General features: G+C 36.7%; 1 protein-coding gene across 8 annotated transcripts in view; it reads left to right on the plus strand.

Moving 5' to 3' along the window:
- LOC101793805 (nipped-B-like protein) overlaps positions 1 to 24,079 on the plus strand; it is a 200,874-nt gene that overhangs the window by 109,774 nt on the left and 67,021 nt on the right. For 6 of the 8 annotated variants that reach the window (XM_038169444.2, XM_038169445.2, XM_038169446.2 and 3 more), the window contains 2 exons: positions 8 to 101; positions 8,624 to 9,253. In XM_038169444.2, coding sequence (XP_038025372.1) covers positions 8 to 101; positions 8,624 to 9,253 — 724 coding nt within the window. Of the gene's footprint in view, positions 1 to 7; positions 102 to 8,623; positions 9,254 to 17,559; positions 17,618 to 24,079 lie in introns of all 8 variants that reach the window. The other 2 variants (XM_072030446.1, XM_038169450.2) reach the window with 2 other exon arrangements.

Below are 24,079 nucleotides of genomic sequence, written 5' to 3' on the forward strand. Positions count from 1 at the left end.
ACTTTAGGATGGCGATCCTTCAATAAGGAATGCTGCATCTTTTTCCTTGAGGTCACCACAGTCAGTCTGCTCTCCAGCTGGAAGTGATGGAGCTCCTAAAGGTAGTCTAGCAGTCATATATATCAATGTATTTTTCCCAATTTAAAGGAACAGACTTTAAAGAGGTATTTAGTTAGTCCTTCTGACATCTTTTTTCAAATAGTACTAGAAAGTATGTCTTTAGATTACAGTAACAAAATCATTTTGAGCCCTGATACAGAAGAAATTTCTGAAGGTCCAAAAATTGATTAATGGTACTTCAAAACATAGCTCAAATTAATGGAGGACAGAAGGATTTAAAATCCTTTCTAATATGAGGATTAAATTGTTTATAAGAATGTTTTTGGTTGCTCTGCATAATAAATGATTTCATGGCAGCATTACGAGTGTTGAACTCTTAACCAGCTCTAAGTGTTTTAACATGCAATGCTTGTCTTGATTGCAATCATCAGTTTTGAAGAACATGAAATTAACAGTAGTTCAGTGAATACAATACATGTAGCATAAACGAAGCCTGAAAACCTTAGTTGTGGAGAAAGAATAGGGCAATGTCAGTTGAATCTGCTCAAAATAATTCTTTATGCTAAAATATAGAAAGTATACTACTGTTTATAATATTATCCTTAAGAAGCAATGACTGAGCTGCATGAGACTTAGCAAGGTGGGGGTTGGGCATATTTTTACTAATACAGGTTTTCAGTGCTTATGTATTTACATGCTAATAGTAAAAAGATGCAACAGTGCTTTCCTCTCTTTTAGCCCTGGAACAAAATTGAGTCTTTCTGGATGGTCAGGTTGTGTTGAGAGGGAGAACAGGAGATGGGGGAGATTACAGAGAAGGTGAGGGTGTTAGGCTTGTTCAGCCTGGACACATCAGGTCTTAGGAGTGGGGGGAGTTTAGGATAGCCTTCCCATACCTATGTGGAGATTATCAGAAATACTGAGTCAGACTTTTCACAGTGGTGTGTAGAAAGGATGAGATACAATGGACAATTGAAATGGGAGGTTCTGACTGGATATAAGGAAAACCTTTTTCACTATCAGGATAGTCAACCACTGAAAAAGGTTGCCCAGAGAATATGTGCATTTTCCATTCCTGGAGGTTTTCAAGACCAGGCTGGATAAAGTTCTGCGTGATGGTCTGACCTTGCTTACCCTGCTTTGAGCAAGAGGCTGGACTAAAGACCTCCTGAGGTCCCTTCTTAACTGAATTATTCGATGATCCTGTAACTGCTAAAATGATCTCCGTGGTTCATCTTCTATAGACATATACTGTGTTAATGATGGAAAAAACATGGTTCAAATGCAAGTGAGAAATACTTGTATAGCATTCCATCAGCATCATTTTTTAGGAGGTCTTGTGCTAAAGGACTTGTTGCAAGACTTGTGTAAATGGCAAAGACTAAATGTGGTTGTTTTCTTTTACTCAGTGTTTTTCTTTAACTCATTACACAAAATCCATGTTTGTAGAGCATTCACAACACTGTGAATCTAAGCTACTTCTACTCAGATATATGATTACTACTCAGCCAGAAGAATATTTGAATTATTTTTTGGTTAAATTGCAGCTGTTTCAATTGATTGTCTCAGAAGCCATTTTGAAAGGATATCATTATAGATTACCTCTGAAAACAATCTGATTGTACATTTCAGATTGTAATGTTTCAGCATTAGAGGGGCTGAAAAAGTGCAAGAGGAGCTTTATGATTTATTTATCTGTATGTTAGATTTACTTTTCTCATTGATAAAGCACACAACTGAAATACTGTTAGTAATGGTGCTACCATTTTGCCTTCTTTGAGATTAATGACTGAGAGAACCATTTCTTTATGCTGCAAGAATCTTGCCAGACATTTTATTCCTTTAATCAAGCATTTTATAAGTGTATTGAAGAGGTGTAGATAATTACAATATCACTTAGAATATGTGATCCCTGATAGTGAGCTTTTGGCCTATGATTTGAAGTGAAAGTGGTTGGTTGTGCTGATAAATTTTGCAGTGATGAGCAAACAACAAATATCTATGCTGAGATTTTTCTGGCTGGTGTCATTAGCCCTTGAAAGTTTGGTTGACAAGTTGCAAACTTTGATAAAGAACATTAGCAAAATATTTAATTTTTTGTTTGGGAGGACAAAAAGAATGGTACTAGATATCGTCAGTCAATAGAAATATCTCAGGGAAGGCTATTACAATATCTAAGCTTTCTTATATAGTACAGAAATGTGAGGCAATTATCGAAGGTACAGGTACAGACTGCATTTCTGTACTTTTGACATGGAAATAGCAAGGACTTCTGGAGATTTGGAGTATGTGATTGCACAGTCTTGAATCATTTAAAACTGAACGATAGCTGACTGATTGATGGAATCTGAATGAGGAAGAAGTTTTGTTTTTAACTCAGGGAAAATATTTGAGGTGACAGAAGTTATATTTGCTTTTTTGTTTGGTTATTCACTTTTTGAATTAAACAAAGTTTCTTTGTTACAGAAATTATTGCTTCACCTCTTTTGCTTCAGTAAAGGTACCAGAGCAGCTGAAGTTTTATGCAGAAGATTTTAGGCTGGACTTCATCCTTTCTTTTTAATGTAAATTTGAGATTTTTAGCTATGTAAATAGAATAGTGGCTCTGCTTTCATGCTATCATCTATTACCACATCTGCTTTTATGATGAATTCATAGGAATGAATTTTCCTACGAAGAATTAACAAGGAGCAATTTCCTTCTTCTAGTCTCATAAATTTTTTTGTGGCATCCATTACCCAAGGTGGATTACTCATCAAAATCCTTTATCTGTTTATTCTACTTTCCTACCAGTCTTTGGGAACTTCAGGAAAAAATATTTAGTTATTTAAGACAACTTGGTGTGTATAAAGGAAAATCTTCCACAAAGTTCTTAGTCCACTGCTTTCTGGAGAGAAAGCATATATTTGCATATATATGCTCATATATTTACAGTCCTGTTTCCATACAGTTTCCTGAACTTCTGGAGAAACATCTCTAAGGAACAGCAACAATCCTTATTAAACTATGCTATTTTGCAACTTTTTTTTTTTTCTTCCCGGAAATGATTTGTATTCCCTCCAGAAATTGTTAAACTTTTTTTCTTACAGGAAATATTTCAACATTACCCTTCCAACACTTTATAAGACACTGAAAATTACAGCCATATCCAAATTGTCTTTAGAGGCAGATATTTTCCCAATTAGTGCTTTATTATTTTCTGAATAATTTGGAAATACTAGTTTTATATTCTTAGGGATTTATAAGACTTCTCCAGAGAGATTCCTCTATACTTGGTCTCTATGTATAGTGGGTTGCAAGGAGAAAAAAGAATGTTTTCAAATCTCTGTTGCATACCTCAGTGCTCCCAAAGGTATTTGTTAAAAAAAAAAATCACCTCTCCCACTCTCCTTTGAAAGAAAGGTGGAAGAAATTTATTTAAAGGTGTTTTCTGACAGGGCCAAAATAAGCATTCATTCTTGCTTCTACAAGTTTTAACTTTTTACACAAAGATGCTTCTGAATACAGCAATTCTAAGGTGGAACAGACAAAGCTGGTTTTTTTTATACAGCATTTGAAGCTGAGTAGAAAGTGGTGGGACTCTGTCCTGAAGATTTGATTCTGTTTTTAAAAACTGTTGCATGCCTCTCTCAGACACTCAACACCAAGTTTGGTATCATCATTAGATAATAATTATTAGATTAATGCAAGTACTCTCTAATTCTATTACATGAGAAGTCGTTATTGACAAATATTTTAATACTGCTATTCTTAAGACTGTGCTCTGGAAAGCTGCATTTGTTTACCAATACTCTGCTCATTCGTTTTTACCAAGAACTATTGATACTCTTTGAATACATTTTTCCAATAGGATATACTACAATCTTTCAGTATTTTTGCCTAGACCATACTTCTTCAGTTTGTTAGTGTAATTGATATGAGAAGCTATATAGAAAGCCTTGCTTAAGTCCAGGTATGACACTCAATTCTCTTTAATCCACAAGATCTACTGCTTTATAGAATGACATTATTACGATTTGATGATACTTATTCTTAACAAGCTCACTTTGGAATATTACCTCTTCATTATTTTCTCAGTCCTTAAAACAAATTGTTCTCCTACTATGTACTGAAATCATACAGTCTATGTATAATAGTCTGGACAGTAATTTGCCATCTTTTTGAACAGACTTTTCCATTTTTGAGTGTGCTGGAGGCGCAAATTCTCAAGATGATTATTACCAATTGTGTGATTGGTTTAACAATGGTTTCAGGGTGAATTTGTCAGATGACATTTTCATGAAAACATTCAATTTATGTGAAGGTGATTAATAGGATCATATTAAATAAAAAGAATTATATAGATATTTTCCATTTATACAGTATAACTGTCATCTCTTGAAGTTTTTCGGCAGTAATCTGTGAATGTTCCTCAGGTTCTGTCATAACCAGGTTCTTAGCTTTTCCAACAAACATCAGTACCAGTGCAATATGGATATTATGGTCTTCACATGTAGAACATATGCACTCATTAATGCCTCTTTTCCCAAAGACTTTTTTCAGTAAAAAGTCTGGAATGCTGTGTCCAGGTTTGACCTATAATGATTTAGTACCCACTTAAATAATGTTCACAGAGTCTTGACGATCACTTTTTATGAATTTAAAAAGACGCAGTACTTGAATGTTGGTGGTGTTTCTCTCTAGTGTGCTATGAACCAAGTATTATCCATCAGTCTTCATTTGTTCACTAGTAGTTTTTTCTGGCCTTCATGCATAGGGAATAATACTTCTTACAAAAGAGCATGTACGATTGGTGAAAGACTTTCTTTCAACATCTGCGAACCTTTACCTGTAAGGGATTTAAAGGAATATGAAGATACTATTTGGAGTGATCCTTTTGAAGTTGTTGTGAAAGTGAAAAGTTAGTAATTCTTTTAAATATGCAGGTCCTAAGTTCCTGGTAACCTTAATAGTTGTTTTTAACCGTGTAGATCACAACAAAGAAATTGACCAGTGGTGGGACTTTGGTGCATCAGCTTTGAAAGGCAAGTGGTCTTTGTTCTAAAGAGACTCAAAGATTATCAGAGAAAGTATGATGAATGGTTAAATAAGATATGAGTGCTGTGTCATAATTAGAAAGTGTGCAGACAAAAAAATATAAGATTTAGATGTCAGTGTTGTGTATAATCCAGACAAAAGCTTATTTGTTTGCTACTCAAGTTACTGATCAGTAACACAGTAATACACAATGACCAAGTGAAGTCATTTCATGGTAAACAAGAAGTGGTTTTGAAACATTTAATTCTTAAGATGGCTAAACCACTGTTAATGCAATGCACTTTATAGTTGCTTGCATTATAAAGGATATGTTAGGAAATCGGTCAAAAGTCTCAGGAAAAGAAAAGTGTTTACAAATTGCTAAAGCAGTTCATAAACTACTTCCATTCTCAGTGCCATCTAGCACTAGGGAAACTAATTAATGTAGAGAACCAATCCTGGAGTTATCATGGGTGATCAGTATGACTTTCACTGAAAGACTATGGAGGTATTGTTTATGGGTGTATTTGTTCTTTGTAGAGTTCTGATTTCTTATGTTGTTACCTGCTTCTAAGTTATATTTATCATTATCTGGATGACAATAATTATCTTCTGTTCACTAATGATATAATGACCGTCCCAAAACAATGGAGAGTCTCCTTTTATCTCACAAGTTTTATGTATTCTTGCCATACAAAAAAGTTTGGACAAGGTTCTTTTGTCGATACTATCAAACTACAGAAAATCAGATCTTTTTTTCTTCTGAATTACTGCACAGCTCTAGATTTAGACTGGAAAGCTACCTACATATTTCTCTGTTATAAAAAATGTTCTAAAACTGGGGTCATTCACAAAGATCATATCCAAAGATCATCATATGGTTTACTACACTGACAGCATTTTGTAGAACAAGCCTTCTCAACCTTGGAATCTTGTCTGCTTCAGCTAATATATCATATCTCTGTGTATTCTTTCCATAAAAAAACATTTCTTCTGTTATCAATAAGTCTTGTGAGAGCTTTGTTCTCAGATATATAATAGCTCAAAGCCTTGTCCCATAGGAAATATTCCAGACTGACTTCAACAGTAATAGGTGAAACTCTCTCTGTATAATGAGTGATATTTTGTCTCAAGTCTAAGCATCCAACAGTGTGTGGTACATGTTCAGTGTGTGATAAATGTTCAAAACTGTTAATGTCTGTGGTAGAATGAAACTGTTCCAGAACCAATTTCTTTCTTCAATTTCTTTTCACCTCAATGCCTACGCATAGTAGCTTCTAAGCCCACTTGTTGCAAGAGGCTTAACCATCTGTAGTCATCTCAGAAATATGTGAAGTTATTGCCAGAACACATACTCTTAAAATGCAGCTTATATTATTCATAGTGCTGCCTAGGAGAGGGAAAACTGTACTTTGTTTCTTCATTTAACTGGAATCTAAGTACATTCAATGGAATGCACTGAATTCTGACCTCCTCAAGTCTACCCAAAGATTAAAAAACAAAAACAAAAAACTTATCTGTTGCTGCAGTGTTATTTTTCAGCATGACAAATCCAAAGTAATACTAAAGCAGAATGATCTTGTCATATTTACTTAAAAATTTAGGGCAAGGAAGAATCAAATCTCTGTCCACTCTTTGAAGCCTAACTGTGTAGAACAATGTGTTCCATTATTGCAACTTCAGAAGTATTGATTTAAGTACTAATTCAAGAGTAAGATGTCAGTAAGTTCTTTGAAAAATTTTGAGCTGCCTCTGATATTTGTAGAAAGAAAAATGAACCCTGTATTTCCAGTGAGTGGTGCTCATTACCTTAAAGAAAATCAGTGGCTAACAATTCATGCTATTCATTAATCTTGTAAATTATTGTTTAAACGGGCAGTAATTAGGAGAAGTGTGTGTGCATGCCATATGCATGCATCACAAGAATAGGAATCTATGGTGGAAGGCAAGTGAGAGAGCTTTGTAGGGTGTAACCTGGATTTTGGTATTAGTGACTGTGTATGGTATCTAATTTGAGGAGGGGAAATAATGTAGTGAAAAGATCTAGAGAATCAGGATGAATCAAAACAGGGCTTCTCAACCTTATGGATATTATTGGCAGAATATGGAGTTGTTTCTCATGGTCAAGGAGAACTGGGTAAGAGAAACTCATTTTATACCCAGCTCTACATACTGACCCTATAGGATATCTCACAGAATGTACTAGAGATAGAAAATAAAGTATAGCAGCCTCTGCAAAGCCATCAGTGAAGGAACACCTTTCATTTGAACTGCACATTTGGTAGATGTATCCATTCTTTTTTTCATCTACAGGTCAGTGCATTGTTTAATTAATAATATTTCTTAAAATATCTGAAAGACATTTAAGCTGCAGAATAAAGCTACTTTCTTGTTTAGTGGTGTTTCTTGAATGAAGCACATGGGGACCTGTCTTCCAATGACCTAAACCAGAATGACTAATAATAATCTCAGTCACTGCCTTCTGAAGAGCAGTATTCCCTAGTAGATGAATGGGATCAGATAAATGTTTGCTTTATTTAAACAAGAGGAGGCTGGAGTATATTAGTCTTTATTATTATTATTATTATTATTTGTTATTATTTTATTTTATATGCACCAGTATTCCTTTTTAAACCAAAAAATATAGCTTAATTATAGCTTAAAATCATAGACGGGAAAGGTTGAAATGTTATCTGCTTTTCAAAGTTTTTTTTCTGGGCTAACAGTTATGGGGAGCTTGTTTAATTTGAGAAACAAAAAAAAAGTGATGAATTGGAGAAGATTTTTAATGTCCTCTTTTAAAATGTCATTTTTATGTCCTCTTTTAAAAATTTCTTTAGATATATTCAAAGTCTGGAGTGAGTGCATATAGAAGTAAAAAATCATACATTTTAAAAGGGAAAGAAAGAGGAGCTAAGGCAAGGAATATTAAAAAAAAAAAAAAAGGTGTGAAAATGAACTATCAGAATCAAAGTTAAAGAAGAAGGAAAGACCAATTTATTTTTAAAGACTTTTTCTAATTTAATCTTTCTATGGACACATAAGCTAGGGAACCCTCACTAAACAACTGTTGTGGTGTTTTTGTTTATTTGTTTGTTTGTTTTTTTGTTTGCTTTTAAATTTAACAATGTGTGGATGAAATGGCTAACAGTACACTGATCATTGTCTTCATCACTGGATCTTATGAAGTCAACTTATGTAGTCAACTTACTTTCATTGACTATTTTCTAATAGTTGATATTCTGAACCTGCAAGTACTATTTTTTTGTGTGTGTGTTTTTGTTTGGTTGGTTTTGTTCCATCTTCTCTGAAATGATCCCTTCGCCATTTGTGGTGGACTGTTAAAACTTCTAGGAAATACAATGTAACTATCTGGAATACATCTTGATCTAGGAATGATGTGTCTCCTACCAATCTTATTTAGACCTTTTGTGAACACAGATATATGTACAAATACACATTAAAATTATGTAGGTTATATTTAGTGTGTTTTTATATAAAATATGAAACAACATAACTGTTCAGTTTTTCTGAATTATTATTCTAGGATCAAGACCACCTTTAATCCTACAATCTCAGCATCCACCTTATTCATCACCTAGAGATGTTCCCCCAGACATACTATTAGATTCTCCAGAAAGAAAGCAAAAGAAACAAAAGAAAATGAAGTTAGGCAAGGATGAAAAAGACCAGACTGAAAAAGCTGCAATGTATGATATCATTAGTTCTCCTTCCAAGAACTCCACTAAGCTTACATTAAGACTCTCTCGTGTAAGATCTTCGGATATGGACCAGCAGGATGATATGCTTTCTGGTTTGGAAAACAGCAGTGTGTCAGAGGGTGATATACCTTTTAATGTGCAGTACCCAGGACAGACTTCTAAAACACCCGTTACTCCACAGGATGTTAACCACCCACTAAACACTGCTCAGTGTTTGCCGCAGCATGAACAGACAGCTTTCCTTCAGGCACAAGTGCCTGTTTTACAACAGAACACTTCAGTTGCTGCAAAACAGCCTCAAACTCCTGTGGTACAGACGCAGCAACAGGTTTCGCAACAAGGAACTATAACGTCATTTGATGAAGTAGAATTGGATGCATTGGCTGAAATTGAGCGGATAGAACGTGAATCAGCTATTGAAAGGGAGCGATTTTCAAAAGAAGTGCAAGATAAAGGTAAAAGGATTGTGTGTGTGTATACGCTATATTTATTATATAAATATATATATGCCTATAAAACCCATATATATATATATAAAAATAAAACTTCCTTTTATTGTTACATAGTTCAATTCTGTTTGCTCAGTGTAGGTTCTTCTATGATATTCATCTTAATTTCCCTCCAACAATGGACTGTAATTTCATATATGCATATTTTTAGTAGTTGGTATTCTTTATTTGGGATCTTACTGTATGGAAAGTGAAGTTCTTATGTTTCAAAATTCTTTTTAACCTACTCTTATTTGAACCATGAGACCGAATGAAGTACAATTAACATCATTTATAAAGTTTCTAAAATCCCAGTAGTATGTACTATAAGTCAAAATTTGTTATAAGTTATGGTAGTTAAATTATTCATTATCTATGTTATCTAATTTAAGAAAATAGAGGCAAACTTTTATCCTCATCTATTCATATCTCCATTTGAACCTAACGTGAAGAAGGTGTTAGATTAAAATCACATCTCTTCTTTTAAAGGCACTGTAATGATTGGATAATATATACTACTATATTGTATCCAGTGTTGTTCAGCTGCTCACCAGAGAGAGCATGTTTTCTCCATATTCAAAGATTTTTTTCTGTTCTTAAAAATGTCTGAAGAGAGAGAATGAGAATTAGAATATAATTGTTATAAATATTAAGTTTAACGCTTTAGATATTCCTTATTTGGTAACTAAATCAACTCTTGTTAAAAACGTTGTTTGTCAATCTATAGAGAAAATTGGTGTTCACCTCAAAAGAGATCTACTACCTTTAATTTTGATTTAATTAAATGGGGGATTTTGCTGCTCTGCTTATCTCTCTTGTAGTAATTTTAAATTTATTTATGGAGAGCTTGTGGCTTGTCTCCTAATACTTTGTTTCTTCAAAAGCTACTTTTATTTCTGCACTGCTAGGGTAGATTCTGCAGCATATTTTAGCTGAGAAACAGCTAGAAAAATGTGTATTTTTTATGGTGTGCAACAGCCTTCAAACATTTAGAGCAAGACTAAAACACTCTTCCTTTTTTGTTCTGACTTTCAGGAAATTATGCACTTCAGTTGTGAAGTTTGTTTACTATAATTACATAGCCATAGGTAGACTCTGATTCCTTTATTTTATGGGGTAAAGGAGTGATTTTTATATAATGCAATCTACCCCCTTCACCACTGCTTGATAACCAACTTAACAAATAAGGATTCCAACCTTACGCTTCACTTATTGCCTGCATTTTCTGCCAGGTCTCGGTTCTTACTGAGTTCCTGCAATTGCTATGGATTGGGTTCAAGAAGTTGCTGCCTTATGTTGGGATAAACAATCACCGTTTATTCATGGGTGTTAAGTTGTCCCTATGCTAGGCAGCAGCTCTTTTCTTTTTGTCTGCCAAGTTTTCAGTCATGAATACAGAAAATATTGAGTAGAAGAATTTTTACCAGTCTCATGGCAGATTACCTGAAAAGCTGTTATTATTACCAAAAAATAAGAATCATATTTGTCTAATGTTTTTTTCATTGCTTTTAAGTTTGTATTATGTCTACAAGCTGATACGCTCAGGATTTGTTTTAGTTATTGTCGTTTGATTTGGTGTGACTGCAGGAGGAAGCTTCCTCTATGGTTCCTATGGGAATATGTCTGTTAGAAATATATCTAATAACTCCTAACCTAAATACATTGTCCGCTTTTGAGAAGCTGCCTACTGCATTTATGCAAAAGCCTGGCATTTATGCACCTTAGTACATAGACTGTAACTTCAGATCACTTTATGTCCAGAAAATAGTATGACTGCAGTATGTACTCTGTCTAATTAGAGCAGGAAAGCATTGTGTTAGTTGATACTGTAGGTAGCAAGTGTCTCTCTAGAGATCATACTTAAATGCTAGCACATGCTGAAATCTGCATGAAATCATCTTCTCTGCTTTTGTAATTAAGGCATGGGAATACATACTACAGTCATGCTATGCTTTCTGTGTAGGCATTCTTTGTTGTCTTCCATAAAGTACTTTGAGTGGAATTGTACTCACTCAAGTTGTGATAGATTAGTGGTCTCTTCTGTCCTTTTTTTTAGCTGTGAAATCTCTACAGTTCAGTGCTTCATCAAAGGTACTCAGATGCTACTTTTTAAACAGTAAGGCATTAGATGGATGTGACATGTTTTTTCTGAGAAAACCACTACTGGTTTTGGAACCAGTAGTGTGGTGGAACTTTTTATTCCAGGGAAGAGGTGGAGATGATTTTCTGTGAGTTCTTGCCAAAAATTATACAACTGCTACGCTTGTCTAAGGCAATATTTAAGTCCTTTTAAAATGTTTGGGACAGGTGGGAAATGGGGATTTGGAGCCCTTTGGAAATTATAGTACTTTCTGTAATAATCCCCTAATTCTAACAAAACTGTTAGAATATTTTTAGCTTCCACCAAACAAAGTCCATCAAAGTGGGAGGCAACCTCCAGTCCAGAGGTGGAATACCAGGTTTTGCAGAAGTGCTGTCTTCTTTGAAAAGCAACATATATTTCTGGAACCTGATTTTCATGCTTTTGTTTCCAGAAAAAGTGCAAAAATCACCAATGCAAAATCTGGCAGATTTGACCTAATGTCTCTCAGAAATACATAAGGAGAGATGTTATAATATAGACCTTCTGCCTCCATACCCGAGTGCTTTTCAGAGCTCTGTTTTTGTCATTCAATCCTTTTGATCTATTTGTATCTTGGATTAAGTGGATCATATGGTCTTTTCATCATGATAGAGAGGTACAAAGTTTGGAAAAAGTTACTTTTGTCTTTGCCTTCTGTGTGGAAGGACAAGATGCCATCTCTTCTTCCTACTTTTTCCATCAAGGATGTCTGCTGATTAATTTTGCAAGTAACTTGTCTGTATCTGTTAATGAAAAAACTAATTGGAGATTTTGAAGATCAAGGCACTCAACAACAAAAGTTTCAGTGTACTACACCTATTATGTTTAATAGCTTCAGAACAAACTAATAAGTCTCTGGAACATGTCATGCCTCAGGTCTTCAGTTCCCATTGCCCCCCTCATAATGGCTTGTATGTCCTCATCAGATACAAATTGTCAATACTAGATCATGTCTTCCGTTTTGAAAAGATGTATAATATCACGTGTAGATCCAGCTATTGTTTTTCAAGACTTGGAATATCTGAGTAGAAAAAAAAAAAAGAACAGCCATGGTATGGATGATTCTGAAGGGTTAATGCAGGAAGGGATTATCTTTTTCCACAACAGTCAACAAGAAGTTAACCATCCTCTGCTTAGGTACATCAGGATATTTTGATGATCTAGTTTCTTTAGAAAGACAATGAAACTTCATACACAGTTCCTTCTCTTCTAATCACCATTAGTAGTCACGTTTCCTGTACTACTTGGTACTCTTGAATTGCTTCAGAAACGAGCAAAGGTCCATGTTCTGAACCCATTTTGTTCACTTAACTGGAGTTGTACTTAGTTCACAATCTGATGTTGACTACTCCAAGAAAGTACAGTAAAACCTGTTGAGTTTTAAAAACTTATGTCCCAGGAATTTCTGTGCTTCTCAGGAATCTTTTTTATTTGGGGGGGGGGATTGTTGAGGGAGAAATTTCATTTTGGTAACCTCAGTTCTTGTGCTTTTCAGCTGTTCAGATACAAACAGGTTATTTTTGTGCATAGTCAAGTAGTTCAAAGCTAGTCATGTAAACCTTTCCCAGAACATTACATGAAGCTCTTCTTGCTCTTCAGGATTTAGACGTGCTACAGAATTAATTTTCAGGTTCAAGGTTTCTACTTCAAAATCTGTCATGCTTTTTAAAAAAACAAACAAACAAACAAAAACCACCACCATATACTGCGAATCAAAAATAAAACCATTTAAGATATTAATGTTAAAAGGAGCTCTGAGTACTTTAAAAAGGGAGATAATCCTGAAAATTACTTGAAAAAAAAAGAAAGGAACACATCTTTTTTCCAGAGTCTCTTTTTTCAAATTGTTTTAGATTTATTATTTTTAATTTAGATTTCCTTAATTTTCATTTGCGTTATTCCATACATAGTATAGTGTGTTCATTGTTAGATTTTAGGCTGCTTCAAAAATGTTATATAATGCACAAGTCTTAAGAGATTAAGGAGTCTTACTTTTACTTGTAAATGGCACTGTTCCCTGGAGTTTGTGAGAATAGTTATGAAATCATTAATCACTAACCATTTCATTGGGGAGGCTAATATTTATTTTTTTTTTAACTTAAAAGCATTCAAAGCATTAGAAGCATTTTTTTAAATGAGACAAACCTACTCATATCTGTGGGTTTGTTACCTATTTATTTTACCTCTGAGGATCCATTTTACCCACTTCCGTGGAATCTTACTATGGATTCTTTGAATTAGGAAGAAGTGAAGCTGCAATAACTTTATTTCCAATAACTGTATCAGTTAGGGGGCATTTGGATGCCTGCTATTGGCCCTTCTTTTTTTAGTTTCTTTCAAGCCAATAGCAGCAGAGACACACATCCCAAGAGTGTGAATCTGCCGGAGCAAAACTACGGTTATAGGTAAGTAACCTTTTTCTCTTACCTTTTAAGCTCTTATCCAGCTTCTCTCCCTTTCACCCCTTTCCCCATCTCCCCCAAAGTTTCCCGAAGAGGAAATTAATAACGCTATTAATAATTTATGTCTAATTTTATGTAGCCAATGAATGAAATGACAACGTGTAAATATAACCAGTATATTACCATTGATTTCCAAAAATACATTATAGGGATTTTATTTCCTTAAAAGTAGAGATACAAGTGTAGGCATTTGTTTAGTAATCTTGCAGAAGATTAAAGTCATTAATACAAGAGGATGAGAGGAGACAATGTAAAATCTAAATCATTGTGTCTCTGTGTAGTAAGATAATGTGAGAATTACGTGTTTTGTGTATATAAATTTTCATTAGGTCTATATACTGTAGTGTTATGTAAATAGATGAAACTGGAACCTTATGTAACTTTTCCAAGAAAAAGCAGTTTTGTGACATCCAATTTTTATAGATGAGAGACTTCTATTGTTTTATGTTGATGTTTAAGAAAAGGAGGAGGAAGAAATTCCTCTTCTATCTAGAGAAATTGCAATGAAGTTTTGCAAAATTTCTATCTATCTAGGAAAAAATACTTTGTATTTACTTTATATTTATATTTAAATAATGAAGTACTGATCAAGTGAAAAACACATTTATATGTTAAAAAGAAAAAGGCGTTTTTTAATGGTGTTTACTTTCTTTTGATGCTCTTGTGTAATATGAAAGAAAATTCCCACACTTATCCCAGGATGTGTTTTACATAGGATAGAACAGAAATCTGCTCTTGTAAACAGATGTAGAAAAGAACTAAAACCCAACAGTTTGGCAAGAAGTCTATTTTGATTTTCTGTAACATAAACTAAGATTATAAAATTAAATATAATTTGCATATCGCATATGTCTTTATTCTACCTGTTAAATAGATAGGAGGATTTATATCATTACTTACCCAGTAATGACTTTATTTTGTTCTGCGATAATCAATTCTCTGTGATGGATTTAAATCTTGATAAAGTAATGATTTATATAATTAATAAAGCATATTAAGAATTTAAGCCCAGCATTTCTATAGATTATAGTCACCAAGTTCACTCTGACATCAATCTAAGGTGATACGGAATTTTTCCATTATCATACTATATAAATGTTACTGGATCTAGTCAATTGAAATAAGTTATGAAGTCAGAATGAAGTCAAAATCTGAAAGGGAGATTAAATGTGTTCACCAATAAATTTTAATTTATTAAAAAATTGGTCATTAAAGTTAATTGGTCATTAAAGTTTGCTGTTCATACAAATGATTAAAAACTAATTGGTTATGATAATCCGTGATCCATAAAATAAGCAGTTTTCCTTAAGCCTACTGTTTTACTTTCTTGTGAAATTAGGTGCTGCTTTGTGTATTTCAAAATTAATTGTACTTCAGGTTTTGCTCAGTTTTGTTTATGTTTTTTTTTTTACAACTGAGTTTGGAAAACAATAATTTTTCACAAAGTAATCATGTGGATAAAACCAAACATTTGTTAGAAAAACCTTTATCTTATAAATATATTAAAATAATATTAATTGTAAAAGCAGTATTAAATTCAGGGAAGTTAAATTACAGCTTCCAGTCTCTAAATAAGTGTAGATATTTGGTTATACTCTTCTGTAGTTCAATTCTTGTTATTTTCTAGTGTATTATTTCTTCTGTATTACTATAGTTGACAGGGAATAATGAGTTACAAGACATCCTGAAGTAGAAAAATTCCTAAGATCATATTTCATTCTCCAGCTATACTAATTACATTATTGTCATATTTAAGAAAATGAGCAAAACTTTAGAAAAATGAAGATTCTGACATCTGCTACATTCTAAGGCATATCAGAGCCTGCTTTATTCTTTTTGTGTTTTGTCCTGAATGAGTTTGCACATTCCTTCTGATAGGCTTTCTTTTTTGCACAGTAACCAGAAGCTTGATAAAGTCTCTTGACAGGTTGCTAAAAATTACCATCTGTTTCTGTTCAGATTCTCAGAAAGCCCTTCCTCTGAACTGCAGCAGCTGGAATCCCTCTGATCTTTGTTTATTTTGGAGCATTTGGAGTTGTTTTCAGTTCAGAAAGGCTTCTTATACCAGGATCATCACTGTACTTTTTGTAGTTTCTTCTGACCAAGCTTCTTTAGTAGTTTCTTATTCTTTAGTAATTTCTTCTTAGAGCAAGCTGTGAGACTAAAATTTCTGAGCTGTTTGCTCAGTCTCTTCTTCAAGGGGAGGAGCTATTGATGTGGGAATCTCTTCTACTGATTGGAAGGTTTCTCTTTGATTATTCATTTCTTTGGTTTTTGGAATATTGGGATATTGTTTTAGGGAGGAGGTGAGGTGAGAGCAAACTCTCATGGTCAGTAATGCTGAATGTTCATGAAGGAGTAGAAAGATGAAAATAGGCATTTGCCCTCACTACACTGATAGGTCATCTGTCAGTACCATTAAAGTAATTTCATATTTAAATCTTCCTTATATCCTGATTATATTGAGTGGTTTAGGTTCTTGTGGTCTGCAAAACACTTTTGTTTGGTGGGACAGGGTGTTTGGACAAATTTGAGATCTATGAAAAATTCCTAGGAAAAGCGAAACAGCTGTCAGTAAGCATATATTTGTTATTAATAGTATGGTTATGTGTTATTTGTTGAAAATTCCCAGTCTTGATTGGTAGCTTAAGTAAGAAAAACTTGTAATTGGTCTCTGGTTGACTTGTCTGTGATGTTGCTCAAAAATGGAAGGTCTGACAAGAAGTACTAACTGTTTAGGACTGGTATGTTTGATATAAATTGTTTATTTAAATAATGCAAATGAGTGTTATTTCAAATGATTGAAGACATATCCTCATGATCTCTGAAGAATGTCAGTTTTTAAAATAGAAGAGTCTACATTTTTATGCTTTAAAAACAAACAAACAAAAAGAAAGTAACTGTACTAGAGTCATCACAATGGTTCATCCAGAATTCAGTGTTGAGGATCAATCTTCTTTGTAGTTCTGGAGAGGAGTACATACACATTTAATCATCTTGGATCTGAAGTTTCCAACTGAATCCTTTACAAGGTATAAATGGAGAAACTATAATTTAACTGTTGTTTCTTCAAGATCATTCAGAAATCTCTGGATTTTAGTATCTATAAAACACTATTGATAGAGTGGAATGTTACCATTCTGCTAAAACAAAGCTCTGCAACCATGTGTTTCTTTTTTAGACTTGTTACCTTTTCATAGGTATTTTCAAAAGACACATTTCCCATTTCAGTTTGCTAGAACATTCAGTTCTTGAAGTTTTTAGGCTATCATCCTATTATATTCATTTGCTGAAAGAGTTTAATCTGGTAGTTGAGACAATCATCACATTTGCAAGAAAGCAGTAACATTGGAGTAACTTCAATATTAATGATGTTCTGGCTGCTGCTTTGGAAAGATTTCAGGTTAAATGGAAGAATGGAGACATTTCTTTAATGCAGTTCCCCTCATCCAGACTGTCCCTAACATTTGCTCATCTTCCAATATCTCAGCTTCCTTATATCTGTTTTCAGGATGGAGATTCTTCATGTGGTTGACTTGTAGTTTCAGCAAAAATGTATTTGGAGGTATCTGTGTTTTTTTCCAGCGCAATTTGGTTTTTTTTTGTTTTTTTTTTTTTTTTTTTTGCGCAAAAGTTCCTTAGTAATTAAATACTTTCTAAATCTGAAAGTACTCATTGTTTTGACACAGACTTTTCCAAAGATGAAGGCCACACCTGTCTCCAGGAATACTGTTCATAACAGGGCAGGTGAGACATAACCGCTTGGAAATCCAGCTAACATTTTTTATTTTTTATTTATTTCAAACTTGTGGTTCTTGTAATGTTTAGTTTCTTGTATCACGATGACTCCTTTAATTTGACACATCATTTCTACTATGTTTCAGAATGAGTTGGCTTATGATCTTGCTTTGAGCACCAAGTTACTGCATTTTGGTGAGCATGTTGCCATGTAAATAGAACACCTACGGTGGATTTGTCAAGTCAAAAAGATGCGTATATAGGAGAATAACCGTTATTAGACAGTACTCTGAACTGTCATAATTTTATTCAAGGAATGATTTTGGATGTATTTACATTCTTGGGGTATGGGTGGGGGAAGAGAATATTGTATTTTAAAAGAAAATCTGAAAACAGACTTGGATGCCCAATCTAACATAGAAAGCTCTTCTGTGGTTAACCACTTCCTTTTGTTAAAAAAACTATTACGAAGAGTGAAGGGACATTTTAGCGAGGGCGTTGTGTGAATCAACTGCAGCAAGGGTTCCTGGCACGGAAGTGGATGGAGCCAACCCCTAACCACCCACCCAATAACGCATCACAGAGCTGTTTAGTCAGAGCTGCAGCTACATCCCCCCAGCAGGCAGGAGCTGACATGCTGAGGGCGGAGCCAGGGTTGACAGCAGCCAACCCCCTGGCAGTATAAAAGCAGTCCCTAGGGAGAGCCACAAATGGGACATGCAAACAGGACTAGCTTGGCAGTTAGTGCAGGCAGTTCAAGTGGGGCAGGGATGAGTGCAGGGAGGATCTTCTCCTCCCTTTCTCTTCCTCTCCTCTCTTTTGGAAACTCTACCTTTTACAACTTATAATTCACCATGGTGGGCACCCGTTGCAGTGGCTGGGCTGAGGCAGCAACCCAGACTGAGGGGACATGGCCTCTCTGGGCTCATGTGGGCACCCAGGTGGATCCCCTGAGGGGGGAAGTTTCAGTCCAGACTGGATACTGTAGGGAGCTCTGAAATCTGGAGGCCCCCATGGGTCCTGAGGGAAGAGAGGGCTGTCATGGGTGCAGCTGTGCCCTGATCAAGGAACTGCTTGAGAAGATGGCTGGGCTGCAGCAACAAATTGGTAGCCTGAGGGGCTCCTGGGAGTCTCTAAGGGAGACAGATAGGAGGTGTCGACCTGCCCCTACTGAGGCACAGCAGCCCTCTCCTAAGTCCCTGCAAAGGATAGTAGCCGATCCAGCTGCTCACCTGCAGGACAGAGGACTTGACAGCCCATGAGAGGAAAGGGGCTGGTAGGGGGGACATTGTTGTGGGGGTGTACTGCAGGTCACCAGATCAGGAGGAGGAGGTTGATGAGGCCTTCTGCAAGCAGCTGGTAGTAGTCTCACACTCACAGGCTCTGGTTCTCATGGGGGACTTCAATTATCCAGATATCTGTTGGGTAAGCAACTCAGCCAGGCACGCACAGTCCAAATGGTTCCTACAATGGGTTGAAGACAATTTTCTGACGCAGGTGGTAGAGGAGCCGACGAGGCAGGGGGTGCTCCTGGACCTTGTCCTTACCAACAGGGATGGGCTTGTTAGGGATGTGAAGGTTGGGGGCAGCTTGGGATGCAGCAACCATGAGGTGGTGGAGTTCAAGATGGAACTTGGTGGAAGAAGTAAGGCTAAAAGCAGGATTGCAACCCTGGACTTTCAGAAAGCCAACTTCAACCTCTTTCGGGACCTACTTGGGAGTATCTCATGGGCTAGGTTGCTAGAAGGCAAGGGTGCTTGTGAGAGCTGGGCAACATTTAAACAGCACTTCTTCCAAGCTCAGGATCACTGCATCCCTAAGAGTAGGAAATTGGGGAAGGGGGGCAGGAAACCTGCGTGGATGAGCAAGGAGCTCATCGATAAGATCAGAAGGAAGAGGAAGGTCTATGAAATGTGGAAAAAGGGCCTGTCCTCTTGGGAGGAGTATAGGAGTGTTGTCAGGGCCTGCAGGGACGCGACAAGGAAGGCTAAAGCCCACCTAGAGATGAAGCTGGCAAAGGAGATAAAAACAACCTTTCTTATTACCTTTTTTAAAGTATGTAAACAGTAAAAGGAAGACTAGGGATAATGTGCATCCCCTGATGAATGAGGGGGGTGTCCTGGTAACGGGGGATGTTGAGAAGGACAAGATACTGAATGCCTTCTTTGCTTCGGTCTTTGCTTCGGGGACTCCCCCCCTGGGATTCCTGGACCCTGAAGGGAGGAGAAAGTCTGGGAAATGGAGACCTCTGCGCTGGTTGACGAAGGGGTGGTTCAGGAGTATATGAGTAGGAATCAACACACACAAATCCTGGAGTTCTATGTCCAGTTCTGGATCCCTGCTACAAAAAAGACAGGCATCTCCTGGAAAGTGTCCAGCGGATGGCCACAATGATAATACGGGGCCTGGAGCATCTTCCCTATGAGGAAAGGCTGAGAGACCTGGGTCTGTTCAGCCTGGAGAAGAGAAGACTGAGAGGGGATCTCATCAATGTGTATAAATACCTTAAGTGTGGGGGACAGAGGGATTTGGCCGGCCTCTTTTCAGTGGTTTGTGGGGACAGGACAACAGGACAAGGGGCAATGGCCAAAAAATGGATCACAGGAAGTTCCGCACCAACATGCAAAAGAACTTCTTCACGGTGAGGGTGACGGAGCACTGGAACAGGCTGCCCAGGGAGGTTGTGGAATCTCCTTCTCTGGAGATATTTAAGGCCCATCTGGACGCCTATCTGGACAACCTGCTCTAGGAAACCTGCTTTGGTGGGGGGGGGGGGGTTGGACCTGATGATTTCTTGAGGTCCCTTCCAACCCCTACAATTCTGTGATTCTGTGGAAAAAATCCTGATCACTCTGTATTGGTCTTAAGAGTTTGGAAGCATACCTGTTTAGAATTGTGACAGGCTTTGAAGCCAAGTCTGTGGGATTTGAAAGAAAAGCATTAGTCTGATATTTTGACAAAGTCCTAGATCCTGATAATAAAAAGAAATTCTACTGTTTGTGGAATGAAGTGGACGAAGATGGATATTGATACCTTGAAGGATATGAATTTTATTTGAATGGGTATTTTTCAAGTTCTGAAGTTGGTCTGTTCTGAGACCCCTCAGGTCCTTGAACTCATGCCTTAACAAGGTAGATTTATGTAAACTTGCATATATTTGATTGTAAAGGAGAAGACACAAAGACATCTGTTTGCAGAGGTTAATCTCTCTCCTCATTATTCTATTTATTGTTCTCATATAGTTAGATTTGTCAAAGCCCTTGAAGCCCAATGGAGTATTTCATCTTTCATATTTCATTAGCTACATGGTAACTTAAAAAGAAGCTTTGTGCTAATTCAATGATTTTTTTTTCATTATACTCAATGAAGATAGTGTTACTATGTACTCATCCTACATTTTATGCCCTATTTCAGTCTGATATTTTCCTATACTTGGGCCAGCTTTTTTATCCTAGATCCAGAAATCTCATAGGGGCAAAACAGTAATGATCAAGTCTAGTTCTGAGGATCGCCATCAGGATGCACTGGATATATGAAGAAATGAGTAATCTGTAACTCTGTCTGTAGTCACCTTGCCCTTTAGGAAAAGAGAACTTTGAAGGCATCCCTTTCTTCTCAGATAAGAACACGAATACAACAGGTTATAGTTATAACAACTTACTAAAATATCAGCATTCATTTGACAAGAGAAATGAAGAAGGTCCATCAAGAAAGCTCTATGTTTAGCGGGAATATGCCAAGTTGTGATGTGATCATCTGTTTATATGTTTTCAACTTACAAGTTGACATTTTGTATGATGAAGATGAGCAGTGTTTTGAGCCTGGTCAGTTACAGAAGTTCAAGAGTGAAAATTGGTCCTACCTGAATTGTTTTAGTTGTTTAATCTTGGGTGCCTTCAGCATGAGGGTTCTGAAAGGTTAGTTTTGGTTGATTCAGCTACAGCAGTTTAAGGCATCACAGCTCCTGGCCATTGGCCTTGCCCTGACAGTAGGGGTAGCAGAAGGAAACATATGCTTGGCTCTTAGCTGTCTTGTTCAGCCCAGTAGGTTGATGCAAACTATCTTCACTAGTTCCTTAAGCTGATGCACTGGACAATGAAATGCACTTGGGGAAATGTGAATGCATGTTCCCTTCTGCTACAGGTGATAACCTCAGTTGAAGGAATTGGGCAGGTAACTGGTAACAGAAATGTCTTAAAGGCTACTGGTAGATCCACCATCAGATCTATATGTGACTTTTTTTGGTGTAGCTGATATTTCTGGGTTAAAATGAAAAAGCTCATTGACATTTTCCTAAGAACACAAGTTTCTTAATTTGTGTTTCAAAATTTATGGAGTTTTTAATTGGTTAATAAGGCAGCAACGTACGTATGCATGTGTATTTTATTTTTTTCTTTTAAAAGGACATTCAAATTTGAAACCTATCAGTAGTCTGATAGGCTTCTACTTCCTGACTGTTCCTGAGACCTGCCATGAAATTCAGTGAGGTCAAAGCCCTCAGTCACAGAACTTTTGTCACTGCACGAAGATTTCAAAAAACAACAACAAAACAAACAAACAAAAACCCCCACACCACTTCTTAAAATTATTATTCAGTAATGCAGTAATGTAGGGAAATTAATCTATATAAGCTCTCATGAATTCAACAATTGTTGTTCTACAGAAAAAGTAAAAATCTCCATGCTAAAAAGCTGTACCTTCTGTGTGGCAAACTTATTTTGCTTTACATGTCTATCATAAAGTTGATAGTCTTTCCTATGGGTTTTTGTTGAATTATGAGAAATTCCTTATTTGTAATTGGCCATTTTGTGCATGGAGTCTATTATATCTTTCTTTACTGTCTTCTAGCCATTAAATGTTGTATATAATTTTGGAGTTCTAGGAAGTTAAAGACATACAAATAGATATAAAAATAATGAGGAAAAAAAGCCTGTTCACATCACTGGAATTGACTACATTGCTACTTTTTACTGTGTTCTGATGTTAATTTTGGAGATGATCCTTCAAAGCTTTCACTGTTCTGTAAAAGAATCTATCTACAAGTACATGAAATTAGAAACCATGTGTTATAATTCTGGTTTACAATTTGAGTTGTATTTTTTTTCCCTTGGAGTTTATTTTTTCCTTGATTGCATCCTCCTTATACTTCTGTGTCTAAAAAAGAGAGCTGGCTAATTGTTGTGGTTTAACCTGGCCGGCAGCTAGGCACCACACAGCTATTCACTCACCCTCCCCCCTCCCTCTCTGGGATGGGGGAGAGAAACGGGAAAGTGAAGGCGGGGAGTTGAGATAGAGACAGTTTATTAAGACAGGAGAAAAAAAAAAAGATAGTAGTACTATTAATAATAATATGTACAAAACAAGTGATGCACAATGCAATTGCTCACCACCCGCTGACTGATGCCCAGCCTATCCCTGAGCAGCTGGCCACCCCATCCTGGCTAGCCACTCTTATATATTGTTTAGCATGACATCAGATGGGATGGAATACCCCTTTGGCCAGTTTGGGTCAGCTGTCCTGGGTCTGTCCCCTCCCAGCTCCTGCTGCACCCCTAGCCTGCCTGCTGGCAGGACAGAGTGAGAAGCTGAAAAGTCCTTGGCTTGGTGAAGCACTGCTCTGCAACAATTAAAACATCAGTGTGTTATCGACACTCTTCTCATCCTAATACAAAACATAGCACCCTACCAGCTACTAGGAGGAAAAAACTCTGTCCAGGAGGAAAAAAACTCTGTCCTAGCTGAAACCAGGATACATCCCTGTTAGTTTGACCTCAGTGCCAGGGAAGCTCATGGAGCAGATTATCTTGAGAGTAATCGCGCGGCACTTGCAGGGCCAGCAGGCAATCAGGCCCAGTCAGCATGGGTTTATGAAAGTCAGGTCCTGCTTGACAAACCTGATCTCCTTATATGACACAGTGACACGCTGGGTGGATGAGGGAAAGGCTGTGGATGTGGTCTACTTTGACTTCAGTAAGGCCTTTGACACCATTTCCCACAACATTCTCCTCAAGAAACTGGCTGCTCTTGGCTTGGAGTGGCGTACGCTTTGGGTTAAAAACTGGCTGGGTAGCTGGGCCCAAAGAGTTGTGGTGAATGGAGTCAAATCCAGTTGGAGGTTGGTCACTAGTGGAGTCCCCCAGGCCTCAGTACAAGGGCCAGTTCTCTTTAACATCTTTATCGATGATCTGGATGAGGGCATCGAGTACACCCTCAGTAAGTTTGCAGATGACACCAAGTTAGGCGCGTGTGTCGATCTGCTCGAGGGTAGGAAGGCTCTGCAGGAGGATCTGGATAGGCTGGACCGATGGGCTGAGGCCAACTGTATGAAGTTCAACAAGGCCAAGTGCCGGGTCCTGCATCTGGGGTACAACAACCCCAAGCAGAGCTACAGGCTGGGAGATGAGTGGTTGGAAAGCTGCCTGGTGGAGAAAGACCTGGGAGTATTGGTGGATAGTCGGCTGAATATGAGCC

Source organism: Anas platyrhynchos, chromosome W, assembly GCF_047663525.1.
Source record: "Anas platyrhynchos isolate ZD024472 breed Pekin duck chromosome W, IASCAAS_PekinDuck_T2T, whole genome shotgun sequence".
NCBI classification, from domain to species: domain Eukaryota; kingdom Metazoa; phylum Chordata; class Aves; order Anseriformes; family Anatidae; genus Anas; species Anas platyrhynchos.